Raw genomic sequence first — 14,831 nt, 5'->3', positions numbered from 1 at the left:
TTAAATTTTTTAAAATAAATTTAGAGTACCCAATTATTATTTTCCAATTAAGTGGCAATTTAGCATGCCCAATCCACCTAGCCTGCACATCTTTGGGTTGTGAGGGCTAAACCCACGCAAACACGGGGAGAATGTGCAAACTCCACACGGACAGTGACCCAGAGCCGGGATTGAACCTGGGACCTCCGCGCCGTGAGGCTGCAGGGCTAACCCACTGCGCCACTGTGCCGCCCTCATTTACTTTAAATTTAAGTAGGTCCAAAGCAAGCAGGTGGTTAGGCTTTGGGAGAGCTTATTTTCATGCCTTTTTTAAAATCCTAGTTCTTGGTGAATGTGCTGAGGTTAAAGACGCACTGGCAGATTAGTTGAACGAGCAGTTTTCAACCCCAGTTTATAATTAACACAAAGAATAAGACGGGATATCCTTTCTGGAAACAGCAAAATGAATGCTTTGTCTAAATTGTTTAGACACCAAGGACACTACCTTAAGTGCAGTGATAGTTCAGCCAAGCCTTTGCTTATTTTGCACAGAGCTATGGGTTCTGCCTTGTAAATTGAAAGGGCAGGTTCAGCTCGATTCGCCAACATCTATCTTTCAGAAATTTGGTAATGTCACTTCTGACGATGTGTTTGGAACAGTGGCAGGCAAGTTCCCCATTAAGTTTTATAAGAACATTGTGTAGTACAGTGCATCTGTCGCTGTGTTTGTTGTGTAGCCATTGGCAGAGCATGCATTGTCCCCAAGGTCCTGCTAGCTTCTCTTACTGGTACAATAAAAGGTCAGGACACATCCCCCTGACCCCACCACTGTCTCCCATTGCCCTTGCTTCCTTCATTCAAACATTGACCCTGCCTTCAAATCGTTCACCCAAACCTAATTGTATCTATTGAAGTAGCATTTAATTGTGTGTGTTTGGGAATAGTTTGCTTTTTAATTTTTTAAGTCTAAATTTAGAGTACCCAGTTCTTTTTTTCCCAATTAATGGATAATTTAGCGTGGCCAATCCACTTACCCTGCACATCTTTTTGGGTTGTGTGGGTGGGACCCACGCAGACACGGGGAGAATGTGCAAACTCCACACAGACAGTGACCCAGGGCCGGGATAGAATCCGGGTCCTCAGCGCCATGAGGCAGCAGTGCTAACCATTGCGTGACCGTGCCACCCCGTGTTTGGGAATTGTTAGCTACAAACCACACCAATGAATAAAACAAGCCAATTTAAAAAAAAAATTAATTTAGAGTACCCAATTCATTGTTTTCCAATTAAGGAGCAATTTAGCGTGGCCAATTCCCCTAGGCTGCACATCTTTGGGTTGTGAGAGCGAAACCCACGCAAACACGGGGAGAATGTGCAAACTCCACACGGACAGTGACCCAGGGCTGGGATTCGAACCCGGGTCCTCGGCACTGTGAGGCAGCAATGCTAACCACTGGGCCATAAATCAAGCCACTTTGACGTTGAATGGGGCGAGCTGGCAGGAACATGCTACTGTGTGTGGACTTGGCTTTGGAGATTGAATGTTGCCTTTTACTGAATATTGCATCAAAACCTGGGAAGAACAAACAATATGCATTCTTACAACTCCCAGTGCAAAGTAATATAATAAAATCCGATGGACGCGGGAGATCTGAAATAAAAACAAAGTGCTTTATAATCTCAGATCTCACAGCATTTGTGGGGAGAGAAACAGAGTCGATCACAATGCGACTCTTCTGTGGAACTGAAGAAAATGTGATGGTTCTACGCTGTTGTAAAGGTGTTGTAAGACTTCTTGTTGTAAAAGGGGGGGGAGGGACAGGTGGAATTGTGGCACACTGGTTAGCACTGCTGCCTCACGGCACCGTGTTCAATTCTGGCCTTGGGTGACTATGTGGACGTTCTCCCCATGTTTGCATGGATTTCCTCCCACAGTCCAAAGATGTGCAGGTTAGGTGGGATTATAAAGTTAGGGTGGGGCGTGGTCCTCGGTCGGGTCTGTTTTCAGAGGGTTGGCGCAGACTTTTCGTTTATAAATTTAGAGTACCTAATTCATCTTTTTCCAATTAAGGGACAATTTAGCGTGGCCTACCCTGCACATCTTTCGGTTGTGGGGGCGAAATCCACGCAAACATGGGGAGAATGTGCAAACTCCACACGGACAGTGATCCAGAGCCGGGATCGAACCTGGGACCTTGGTGCTGTGAGGCAGCGGGGCTAACCCACTGCGCCACCGTGCTGCCCTAGTGTTGGCGTAGTCTTGATGGGCCGAATGACCTCTTTCTGCACTGTAGGGATTCCTTGGAAAAGGAAAGATCTGGGGTCAATCTTTTCTCACACCTGCCATTTCCAGAGGTACAGATCTTTCGGCTCCACTGTCCATAAATGAGTCTCTTACTTTTTATGAAGTCAAATAAGGCTGTGTGCTTCCATCCAGTGGCTTTGGGTTCTTTTTTTTTTTTTTTTTTATTCTCCTCATTTCCAACATTTTCATCAATAAACAACCAAAGAAAAAACAAACAAATACAGTAACAATCCCCCACACACAAACTGTCCCCCACTCAATATACAGACCAAAACATCCACCCGTACAATCCAGGTAAAAAAACAGAAATTAACAATCATTAGGGAATGACCCTAAAAAACATCCCTCCAACAAACCCCTCACGTTCCACCTAACTATCCTACCCTGGGGTCTCTCACTTCCCCTTCCCTTCATATCTACCATCCTCATAATTCCAGACCCTGCCCACTGGGCTTGGTCCACCTCATCCCATTGTTACCATTGATACCCCTCCCCTCCCAGAATCCTCCCATCCCTCTTGAAAATACCTCACCCTGTATCAGTCCCCCCCCCCCCACCCCAACTTTTCACACCTGCTAGGCTCATCGAAACCTGTTCTACCAGGCTCTGATGGTCGCAGCCCCTCCCCCACCACACTCCCGTTCACTGGCTAGCTCAATGTGGAGGCCCCTACCCAGGCTCCACTACCCTCCAATCCCCTCCCCCCTGCATGGTTCCAGGAAAAAAAAAAACCTTCAATGCACAACCGTTGTGTAACCACACCAACCCCAAAAAACCATCATTGCAAAAGAAATCCCAACTTCAACTCATTTAGCACATATAACAACATGCAGTGAACAGTAAAGCTACATACACTCCTCCACCCCTCCCCACTACCCTCAGTCCAAGACCAATCGTCAGTCCCGTTTCTCACTTCTGCCCCATTCCTTTTGCCTTTCCAAACGCCTCCGCTGCTTCCACCGTCTCGAAATAAAAGTCTTTGCAGTTGTAGGCCATCCTTAGCTGGGTACACTATGTCAAACTGCACCCTGCTGCTATACAGTGCGGTCATCACTCAGCCGAAGACCGCCCACCTCATCGCCAATTCCACAGTACATATATACCTGCTCCAGCCCACTGCACCTCCCACTTCTGCTTTGCCCAACACGGGGCCTTCTCCTTCACTCGGTACCTATGGAAACAAATAATCACTTCTTGGCGGCTCATTCGCCTTTGGTTTAGGTCTCCATGCTTTATGAGCCCGATCCAGTTCGTACCGAGAGGGATCTTCCCCCTCCCCCAAAAACTCCGCCAACACCTTGGCAAAATACTCCGTCGTCCTCGGGCCCTCCACCCCTTCGGACAGGCACACGATCCTCAGATTTTGCTGCCTACATCTGTTTTCCAGGTCCTCTTGTTGGCTTCCACCACCCTCTGCAGCTCCTCACCCATCAAGGTGAGTTGATCACAGTGTGTTGCGGCAAGGCCTCTTGAACTCCCTTCAGTTTCTCACCCTGCTCCCACACCTTGGCCGATGTCCTCGACACCGTCGCCTTCACCGGGGCAATCGCCTCCTCCACTAGCACCTTCAATGCTGCCATTATCTCCTTCCTCATCACCTCCATGTGCTTTGCGAACTGTTTTTCAAGTTCCACAACCATCACCTCGGTCAACTTTTTTGCCGTGAACAGTGCGGCCCCACCCAATGACCCGGCCTCCGCCACCCTTCCAATTGCTGGGCCGACCATTCCACTCAATGGCAAACCTTCCTTCGCCCCCTTCTTCATGGCAGCTTTCCTTTGGGATTTGGACATCTTTCTTCCTTATGTCATCCTGCACTTATTTAACCAAAAATTGCCCCTGGGACCGGGCATTAAGTTCTAAAACATCAAGCCTCGAGCAGTAGCCATCCAACGTGCGACCTTCTCCTACATGCCATCCAGTAACTTTGGATTCTGAGAGTATATTGTAAGTTTGGCTCTCGAGGTCCACGTTGAAGAGGATCAGCAGTTTGTTGCCAAATAGTTTGCCAAAACTTCTAATAACATGACCTTATTGTTACAGAGCAAATAGAGGCCACGTATCACCCAGCTCCTGGAAAGTACTCAACCATACCAAATGTGATCAGTGGTAATTCTGAACTAAACATTGTCAGACGGTCCTATCTTAACTAGTGGTGTGTTGTCAAATTACTCACGAATACACACCATGCTCTCTATAGCATTAGAAAGAGTAGTTCTGCTAGCTTGACAGACTTGGATAAAATGCCATAGTGATGGTTGGCATGGCCAGAAATTATAGCAGGATGGAAATGGGGGTTCCACAAGAGGCCAAAACTAAAGTCCTTGGCGGATTGTGAGGCTGCACCAGGTTCCAGAAATAGAGATGAGCGAGGCCATGCAGGATTTGAAAACACGGGTGAGAATTTTTAAATTACGATTTAGATGGACCAGAAGGCAGTAAACTCAAAGATCTATTTATCTTTTTTAAATTTAGATACCCAATTAATTTTTTTCCAATTAAGGGGTAATTTAGCATGGCCAATCCACCTACCCTGCACATCTTTGGGTTGTGGGGGCGAAACCCAAGCAAACATGGGGAGAATGTGCAAACTCCACACAGACAGTGACCCAGAGCTAGGATTGAACCTGGGACCTCGGCGCCGTGAGGCAGCAGGGCTAACCCACTGCGCCACCGTGCTGCCCGTAAACTCAAAGATAATTGGTAAGCTGGAATGTGTGGGTTAGGATACGGCTGGCTCAGGTTCACTGAGGGTGAACGTTGGAGCTCGACCCAGGAAAGCATTGAAACATTTACCAGTAGGTGTGGAGTAGCAAGAACATCAATCACTGTTTCACCAGCAGATAAGCTGAGGCAGGGGCGAAGGTGAGCGATGTTATGGAGATGGAAGATCTTTTTGTTTTGTGATGATAGTTAAGATTATCACCAGAGAGGGGTTCGGAGAATCTTCATGCAGAACGTTGTTAGGAAAGATCTACAGCACAGGATGCCTTTTGGCCATCGGAGGTGGAATGCCTACCAGGGACAATGATGGTAGCAGAATTCATAATAGCTTTTAAGAGGGAAGTGGATAAATATGTGCAACGGAAATATTTGCAGGGGTTTGGGATAGGTTGAATGAATTTCAAAGAATCTTGCAAAAACTGTTAAAAATACTTGAAGGATGAAGCTGAAAATCCACACAGTCCAAGCTTAATCAAGCAGAAAGTTGAGCAAGAAAGTTAGGGAGGGGTGGTTGATGCTAACTGGAATTTCCTTTAATTGCAGTGAGCGTGGAAGTTAAACGTTCAGATTTGCAAAAGATGTGGCTGAATGATTGCAAAGAAATTTTAATGTATGACTTATTTGCAATAAAAAAACAGGTCTTTCAGCTGAATTTCAGAGCCGTGGTTTAACAGATCCTCCCAGAAATGTGGCCCATAGCTGCCTGAAAGTATACAGTACGTCGTCCTTCTCCCTCCTGAGAAAGTCAGTGAAATGAATGCTGGAACAATCAGAATTTTTAAAAATAAATTTAGAGTACCCAATTCATTTTTTTTTCCGAATTAATGGGCAATTTAACGTAGCCAATCCACCTACCCTGCACTACTTTGTGTTGTGGGTGTGAGATCCACGCAGAGATGGGGAGAATGTGTAAACTCCACACGGACAGTGACCCGGGGCCGAACCCGGGTCCTCGGCGCCGTGAGGCAGCAGTGTTAACTCCTGCACCACCGTGCCACCCCAATCTGAAATTTCTGCCCCATTTAGGTCTAGCAAATTTCTCCTGAAGTCATCTTTAAAAATAAATTTAGAGTACCCAACTCATTTTTTCCAATTAAGGGGCAATTCTGCGTGTCCAATCCACCTACCTTGCACATCTTTGTGGGGGCAAAACCCACGCAAACACGGGGAGAATATGCAAACTCCACACGGACAGTGACCCAGAGCCGGGATCGAACCTGGGACCTCGGCGCCGTGAAACTGCAGTGCTAGCCACTGCCCCATTGTGCTGCCCGAATTTCTCCTGAACCCATGAGAGCAAATCAAGAAACAGGAAGGGCAGACCGCCATCAGACAATGAATTTGGATGCCTCGTTTGGAAATATATTTGCTGACTGTATATTTTTCCTTCTTGTTGTTGGGGGAGTGATTTTAAAAATAAAGTGTGAGTGAGTTTTTTTAACCTTTTCGATTTTTGTTTGATTTTATTTGTGACCTACCATGTCAAGGTCGATTCTCTCCTGTGGATGGTTGGGTGGCAGTAAGACATCGGTGTGTTGGGCTGTGCGCTTGCAGCTGGCGTCTGAGCCCTATCTTCGTGTGGACGGCTTTCCCACTGTCGGTGGAGGTGGTGGTGGATGGTTGGCTTGAGCAGCTGCCATCTCTTTCTATCTCTCCCACTGTTCTCTCTCCATGCCTGCTCTTGTTAATTGAAAAGTCTTGGCACCAATTTGCCATTCTGGTCACGATTAGGCATCTCCTTACCATGTACTAATAATACAGCAGATCTTATGGATGCTTTGAGATTATCTTTAAAACGTATCCTTTAGTCCTGATTTGAACCTGTCCCTGAGTGTAGCTCGGTGTTAGAACATATATTTGTGCAGTCTTCAGTCCGACATTCTGAGTTGAGCTCTAAAGCGTGGCTCCAAACCTATGGTTGCTTGCCAATCCAACTCGGTATTTCCCCGTGTGTGCGTGGGTTTCCTCCGGGTGCTCCGGTTTCCTCCCACAGTCCAAAGATGTGCGGGTTGGGTAGATTGGCCATGCTAAATTGCCCGTAGTGTCCTAAAAAGTAAGGTTAAGGGGGGGTTTTTGGGTTACGGGTATAGGGTGGATACGTGGGTTTGAGTAGGGTGATCATTGCTCGGCACAACATCGAGGGCCGAAGGGCCTGTTCTGTGCTGTACTGTTCTATGATCTATCTTGCTCTCATGCACACGTGTCCATCCTTGGCCAGCTGCAATGCTCCAGGGAAGCCCATACACACTGATAGAATAGCACCTCGTCTCCCGATTCAACACATTACAGCCCTCAGGACTCAACATTGGAGTTCAACTTTAGACTGTGAGCTTTCTCCTCCATTTTAATCTTTTTTTTATATTCCGAACAATTTTAGTCTCAATGCAAACTCTCCCTCCCCCACCGGGCCACCTGTCACTTGCTCTTGAGTTTTGCTTTCACTGAGCACAGACCTTTTATTCACCTCATGAACACATTCTGATATTTACATAGGATTTACAGTGCAGAAGGAGGCCATTCGGCCCATCGAGTCTGCACCGGCTCTTGGAAAGAGCACCCTACCCCCTACCCAAGGTCAACATCTCCACCCTATCCCCATAACTCAGTAACCCCACTAAGGGCAATTTTGGACACTAAGGGCAATTTATCATGGCCAATCCACCTAACCCGCACATCTTTGGACTGTGGGAGGAAACCGGAGCACGCGGAGGAAACCCACGCAGATACGGGGAGAACGTGCAGACTCCACACAGTCACCCAGGGCCGGAATTGAACCCGGGCCCCTGGAGTTGTGAGGTAGCAGTGCTAACCACTGTGCCATTGGAACTGATCTCTCTGAATATTTCAGGCCCACACTCAGCACCAACCACTTTTGCTGAGCTCACGTGTGATGATTGGAAGATAGCAGAGGTGTGCAAGGAACAAGATAAGCCACAGGTCTTCAGTCCCGAAACAGACTGTGTTTACAGAAGGAAAAAGGGTAATTAAAGGCAGAGAGGAAGTGCGCCCAGGACAGTATTTTTATACATGTCACAGTAGCACAGCAAAATAATCAGGGTTGTGAAAGATGGACTTAGGATACTGGCAAGAAATATTTCTTTATGCACAGTGGGATCAGAAACTGGAATGTGTTGTTTGGACTGGCCATATTTTGGAAGAATTTAATCAAATAAACCAAGTCCACCTTCATCCGACCTATCTGAAGATACCATCCTTGTTCAGGTGATGTTTTTGGATGCGATTTTACATCTATTTTACTTATAGTGTCAATTCCCATACGCCTTAGCTTTTTTTTAAACCCTTTTCGGATCAAGTTTGTTGGTAAAAATGCCTGAGACAGCGGAAATGTATATGTTGCTTTACAAAGCTGTCAGACTCTGTTATGATCCGCACCCCCGCCACATATTTCTCGCCGGTCCTCCACACAATGGTTTTGTTTCCCTAAGCAAGCGCATGTTTCCTGCTAACTGAAACTTGACCTTGAGAGCTCCGCATCGAGGACAGATCGCGCTAAGGGCATATTTGCACTGGAAAGGGAAGTATTTTGCCTGTAACTGAAATTGGTAGAAAAATGCCCATTATGAAGAGACGGAATAAATAAATTAGCAGAATTGGTGCTCTGATTCTTGCTTTCTTGCAAGTTCTTAAAAGTTATATCAAAAAGAGCTCTATGAGGGCAGCACGGTGGCGCAGTGGGTTAGGCCTGCTGCCTCACAGCGCTGAGGACCCAGGTTCAATCCCGGCTCTGGGTCACTGTCTGTGTGGAGTTTCACCCCCACAACCCAAAGATGTGCAGGTTAGGTGGATTAGCCACACTAAATTGCCACTTAATTGGAAAAAGAAATGAATTGGGTACGCTAAATTTATTTTTTAAAAAGAACTCTATGAATTCTTTGACTTCTGAATCAAGCATCGGCCAAAAAAACCGGTGACGGACAACAATCTTCCCGTGTCCCTGGCCCACGTAGCCAGCAGCTAGAAAGTACACGGAGAATTCATCCAGTTTATGAGCTCCTCTTTTCTAATGTCAGGCAATACGAAAGGAGGATAAAACAGCACCTTCAGTTTTAGTCAGTTATTGACCAAAAACCGATTTCTAAGCCAGGCTGGCCCCTAAGAATCGAAATGAGCAGAGTGCGCACCTCCAAGTCCTCTTCAAGGAACAACTACAAGCATCATAGTCTGCAAAAGTCAACATGTGCCACCCTGGTGATGCACATTAAGTGTGTGCATCAAAATTGTCACCTGTGGCCTTTTCCACAGCATTGCAATAGACACTGACCTAAATTAGGACATCTGCTGAAACAGACAAGCTATTTTGTCTTGATGGGCAATCAGCCTAAATAGGGATGAATTTGTGCTTTTGGGGTTTGCTGGTTTGGGTCTTGGTGCGGACCATTGATAGCACTCTGGGTCCATTGAGGTACTCTGGGTCCATTGAGGTACTCTGGGTCCATTAATAGCACTCTGGGTCCATTGATAGCTCTCTGGGCTCATTGATAGCACACTGGGTCCATTGATAGCACTCTGAGTCCATTGATAGCACTCTGGGTCCATTGATAGCTCTCTGGGCTCATTGATAGCACTCTGGGTCCATTGATAGCACACTGGGTCCATTGATAGCACTCTGGGTCCATTGATAGCACACTGGGTCCATTGATAGCACACTGGGTCCATTGATAGCACTCTGGGTCCATTGATAGCACACTGGGTCCATTGATAGCACTCTGGGTCCATTGATAGCACTCTGGGTCCATTGATAGCACTCTGGGTCCATTGATAGCACTCTGGGTCCATTGATAGCACTCTGGGTCCATTGATAGCACTCTTGGTCCATTGATAGCACTCTGGGTCCATTGATAGCACTCTGGGTCCATTGATAGCACTCTGGGTCCATTGATAGCACTCTGGGTCCATTGATAGCACTCTGTGTCCATTGATAGCACTCTGGGTCCATTGATAGCACACTGGGTCCATTGATAGCTCTCTGGGTCCATTGATAGCACTCTGGGCCCATTGATAGCTCTCTGGGCCCATTGATAGCTCTCTGGGTCCATTGATAGCACTCTGGGTCCATTGATAGCACTCTGGGTCCATTGATAGCACTCTGAGTCCATTGATGGCACTCTGGGCCCATTGATAGCACTCTGGGCCCATTGATAGCACTCTGGGTCCATTGATAGCACTCTGGGTCCATTGATAGCACTCTGTGTCCATTGATAGCACTCTGGGTCCATTGATAGCACTCTGGGTCCATTGATAGCACTGTCCATTGATAGCACTGAGTCCATTGATAGCACTCTGGGCCCATTGATAGCACTCTGGGCCCATTGATAGCACTCTGGGCCCATTGATAGCACTCTGGGTCCATTGATATCACTCTGGGTCCATTGATAGCACTCTGTGTCCATTGATAGCACTCTGGGTCCATTGATAGCACACTGGGTCCATTGATAGCACTCTGGGCTCCAAGGAGAAGGTTGCATGTTCGAACTCCCACTCTGAGATTTGAGCACTAAATCAAGGTTGACAGTTCATTGGAGCACCGAGGAAGTGTTGCACTGTTAGAGGTGACTTCTTTCTGATCAGGGGCGGGATTCTCTGACCCCCTGCCGGGTCCCTGCTGGCCGCCAAATTCTCCAGCACCGGAGATTCAGGGCAGGAATCGCGCCGCGCTGGTCGGCACAGCCCCCCCCCCCGGCGATTCTCCGGCCTGCGATGGGCCAAAGTCCCGCTGGTTCAATGCCAGTCCCGCCCGCGTAAATTGGACTAGGTCCCTTACCGGCTGGACCTGGCGGTGCGGACGGACTCTGGGGTCCTGGGGGGTGCGCGGGGCGATCCGGCCCCGGGGGGGTGCCCCCACGATGGCCTGGCCCGCGATCAGGGCCCACCGATCCATGGGCGTGCCTGTGCCGTGGGGGCACTCTTTTCCTACGCGCCGGCCATCTCAGGCTCCGCCATGCCCAACGCGTAGGTGACCCCCCCCCCGCACATGCGCGGGGATGAAGTCAGCAGCCGCTAACGCTCCCGCGCATGCGCAGTCCCGCGCCGGCTAGTGGAGTCCCCTCGGCCTCGGCTGGCGTGGCGCCAAAGGCCTTCCACGCCAGCCGGCGGGTCGCCAACCACTCCGGGGCGGGCCTAGCCTCTAAAGGTGCAGAGGATTCCACACCTTTGGGGCGGCCCAATGCCGGAGTGGTTCACACCACTCCGTCCCGCTGGGACCCCCCCCCCCCCTACCGGGTACGGGAGAATCCCGCCCCAGATGTTTAACCAAGGTTCCATTTTTCTTCTCAGGATGCTTAAAATCCCATTGCACTATTTTGAAGATGAGGTTGCTATTGAGTATGTATCCCTCAACCAACTTCACCAATACAGATTATCTGGTCATTTTATCATTGGTACTTGTGGGAGCTTGCTGTTTGCAAATGGGTTGTTGTATTTCATACATTAGAACAGGGACCACACTTCAAAAGATAATTCATTGGCTTGAAAGCACCGTGGGATGTCCGGGGATCAGGAAAGGTGCAGGATAAACTTTTAAGCCATTTTATTTTTCACATGGGGCGTGGGGACCTATGTCTACTTTTTAGGTCAAACATAGATAGGGAAATAAGTGAGGGAGAATCTGAGGGAGAAGTGTTATGTTTGGGGCTGGAGGGTTAAGGCAGAGCATGAGAAAAGTAAAAGAGGGGCTGAAGGTTGGACAAGAATAAAGGTGGAAGAAGGTTAGTGGTGATCAGCAGGATGAGAAGGTTGAGCAGGGCTAGTGATTGGGTGATGGTAGTAGTGGTGAAGGAGAAGACAAGGTAGAGAAGAGTTTTGAGACTTTTAGTAACAGAGGAGAAAGATGGAACATGAGATTAGAGATGGGAGGTCAGAAAGAGCCAACTAGAGGATGATGGAGCTCGGCTAGAGCTAAGAATAAGGGAGTATATTGACACCAGCATGATCTATATGGTAAACACAGCCATACTAGTGTTTGGGAGGAAAGGGAAGCCGCGGAGGGGTGGGGTGTTATAGTGTTTTATATTTCGTAAATTGAGAGACAACGGGCGGGATTCTCCGATTGTCGACGCCGAAATCGGGTTCGGCGATTAGCCGGAGAATCTCTTTCGACACCGAAATCGGGCGGGGGGGGGCGGCGCGATTTTTCCGATGCTCCGTCCCCACAAAAACAGCGTACTCCAGGAATACGGCGCACGCCATTGGAGCGGCCTCAGGATGTCACCTGAGGCCCTCCCCCGATGCTCCGCCCCTGATGGGCCGACTTCCTGATGATGACGGTTGCATGTCCTCTGAACTTTGTAAACCTGGTGTGGCGGCTGCGGACTATGTTCAGTGGCGCCACAGTCAATGGGGGGAGGGGGGGGCATTCCGCTGGCAGATGGGGCTTCAGCGGGGTCTGGGTGACTGGTGGGGTGGTCCGAGGGTGGCAAGGGGACTGAGGGCAGTTTTTGTCAGGCAGGGTCAGCGTGCGGCGGGCACCATGTCGTACGGCCCGGCCGTCGCTGTGCGCACGCGTGGCCACAGATCTGGCCATTCTGCATCTGTATTGGCAGGTAACGCCGGGGGCTGATATCCCTCCCACCGGACAGAGCAGCGGTGCGGGGGCGGCGGCAACTTTTTGGTCATAAGACCAGACGCATCCTCTAGACAGAACCGCAGAATTGGATAATCCAGGCCAATGCTTTTTGTTATTATTACTTTAGCAGAGTTACAAAGTGTGGACAGGGGCTAACCACAGGGGCTAATCAAGTTCCTTGCCTGCTCCAAAAATCAATTCAAATTGAATCCAATTCATGGTCTCCACAAGAGAGATCCAGGCATTACACCTGACCTCACACATCTTAGCCAAAAGGCCAAGAAGTGATTGAATCCAGCCCAACATTGCTTATGGGAATGTGGAGCAATATAGTGAACAGCTGGTGTAATAATAATCTTAATGCCACAAGTAGGCTTACATTAACAGCCTGTTTGGGTACACGGAGGGAGAATTCAGAATTTCCAATTCCCCTAACAAGCACGTCTTTCGTGACTTGTGGGAGGAAACCGGAGCACCCGGAGGAAACCCATGCAGACACGAGGAGAACATGCAGACTCTGCACAGACAGTGATCCAAGCCGGGAATCGAACCCAGGTCCCTGGCGCTGTGAAGCAATAGTGCCGCCCATTGTGGGTGGGGTATCAGCCTGGGGAAGAATGGGGAAGGTAATTGCATTTCCATATTTTTAAATTAAAAAAAAATATTTTTGCCTTTGAGGACTGCTGTTGCTGCTTTTTATCAAGACGGTGCAGGGATGATGTCAGGTGACAGCCATTAATGGTGGAGATCTAATTTCACGGCATTACTTCATCTAACACATCAATGAAACCAGATCATCATTTCACAGTCTAATATTTATGGCTTATGCATGTGTGCATGTGGAATGTAACAAAATATTTTCCGTAGTTAGTGGTTTAGGTTGGCTGGCAGTGTTGAATTAGATCATTGCCTGGGATGCACATCACGGTCATTAGCTTTAGTAAAGTTCTGTCATTGCAAAGAATTTTTTTGGATCTGCTTTCTCCTCTTTGCTTCCTGAAGCCTGTCACTCCTATTTTGACTGAAGTTTCACAAGTTTCACGCCCTTCGAGGGTCGATCTATATCGGGACTGTCAGAGTGAAGTCCCTACAATCAGCACTGGAAGGGCAGAGAGCTAATGATCCACATTGGCTGCACTGAACTCTGAAAACACCCGTAAATCATGCAAAAAATAACCCCTCTTGTTTTTCTGTGCAGGTGCTGTGTAACGGACCAGGAACATGTGTGCCCCTCTGCATATCCGCTCTGATGCTCAGAATACTCGGAATGAAGAAAGTGCTGATTATCTACATAGAGAGCATCTGCCGAGTTGAAACCTTGTCTCTTTCTGGGAAGATACTGTACAATTTGTCAGATTACTTTTTTGTTCAGTGGTCAGCGCTACAGAAGAAATATCCCAAAGCAATCTACCTTGGCCGGCTGGTCTGAGCTACCCGTTGAGGCTGGGAGAACGATAGCCGAGATAGCATACCTCTGTCCAGATGTCAGGAAACAGCAGCTATGCAGAATAAAATACATTCCAGACATTGTATATTGGGCCTCCTGTCTGAAAGTGTGTGTGGGGGGGTGGGGGAGACCGCGTACTGAAAGGAAAAATTCTGTCTAAATTTATGGTTTTTGGGGGAAGATCTAAATATACGTTTTGTCTCCGGGACTGCTGCTAGCTAGGTCAGAGAATGAAGTATTAACATGTCCATTTTGAGAGAGCCAACCCCTGCCTAAACGACTGTATAAAGTTGTTGTTGGAAACGTTGGCTGCTTCAAGTACTTAGACTCCTCGGCTCTCTGAATTGTTGTCAGCATAACAGTGTTTTAACAAGAGAAGAAAGCCATTAGACCCAACAAACCCTGCCCATTTTAATGGATCGACGCTGTTATCTTTGCGCTGTACAACCACGTTCCTGAGCGACAGTATACACTAAATGTGTCTGCATTTGCTTTATATTTATCAGGAATGCTAAACTGCTACAAACATTTTTGCACATCAAACGGTAGTGTGGCATTGCAGTTGACTCCCAGAGAGCCATTTGAACTCTCCTTGTTTTGAAGAGCTTTTTTTCTTTTTTGAGCACCCTTGTGCTCGTACTATTGTATGCTTTCTTACTCCCTTTGAACACCAAAGCCAACTACTGAAGCAATAAAATTGTTGGCGCACTTTACATTCATACACCCATCTATTTAATCTGACGTCTTTCCATGACATTTTGAATTATTTACCCTAATCTCTAGTGCCTATCGCCG

The 14,831-nt window shown here is 47.9% G+C and overlaps 1 protein-coding gene across 2 annotated transcripts in view; it reads left to right on the top strand.

Annotated features, from left to right (window-relative positions):
• Window positions 1-14,121, top strand: part of alg14 (ALG14 UDP-N-acetylglucosaminyltransferase subunit) — a 101,487-nt gene extending 87,366 nt beyond the window's left edge. For both annotated transcript variants that reach the window (XM_038793897.1, XM_038793896.1), the window contains one exon: window positions 13,788-14,121. In XM_038793897.1, the coding sequence (XP_038649825.1) occupies window positions 13,788-14,018 (231 nt within the window). In that variant the 3' untranslated portion in view covers window positions 14,019-14,121. The remainder of the gene's footprint in view (window positions 1-13,787) is intronic.
• The last annotated feature ends 710 nt before the right edge of the window (window positions 14,122-14,831 follow it).

Source organism: Scyliorhinus canicula, chromosome 4 (genome assembly GCF_902713615.1).
Source record: "Scyliorhinus canicula chromosome 4, sScyCan1.1, whole genome shotgun sequence".
In the NCBI taxonomy this organism is placed as follows: domain Eukaryota; kingdom Metazoa; phylum Chordata; class Chondrichthyes; order Carcharhiniformes; family Scyliorhinidae; genus Scyliorhinus; species Scyliorhinus canicula.
The sequence above is the reverse complement of the archived record's forward strand: the minus strand, read 5'-3'. Positions and strand labels throughout refer to the sequence as shown.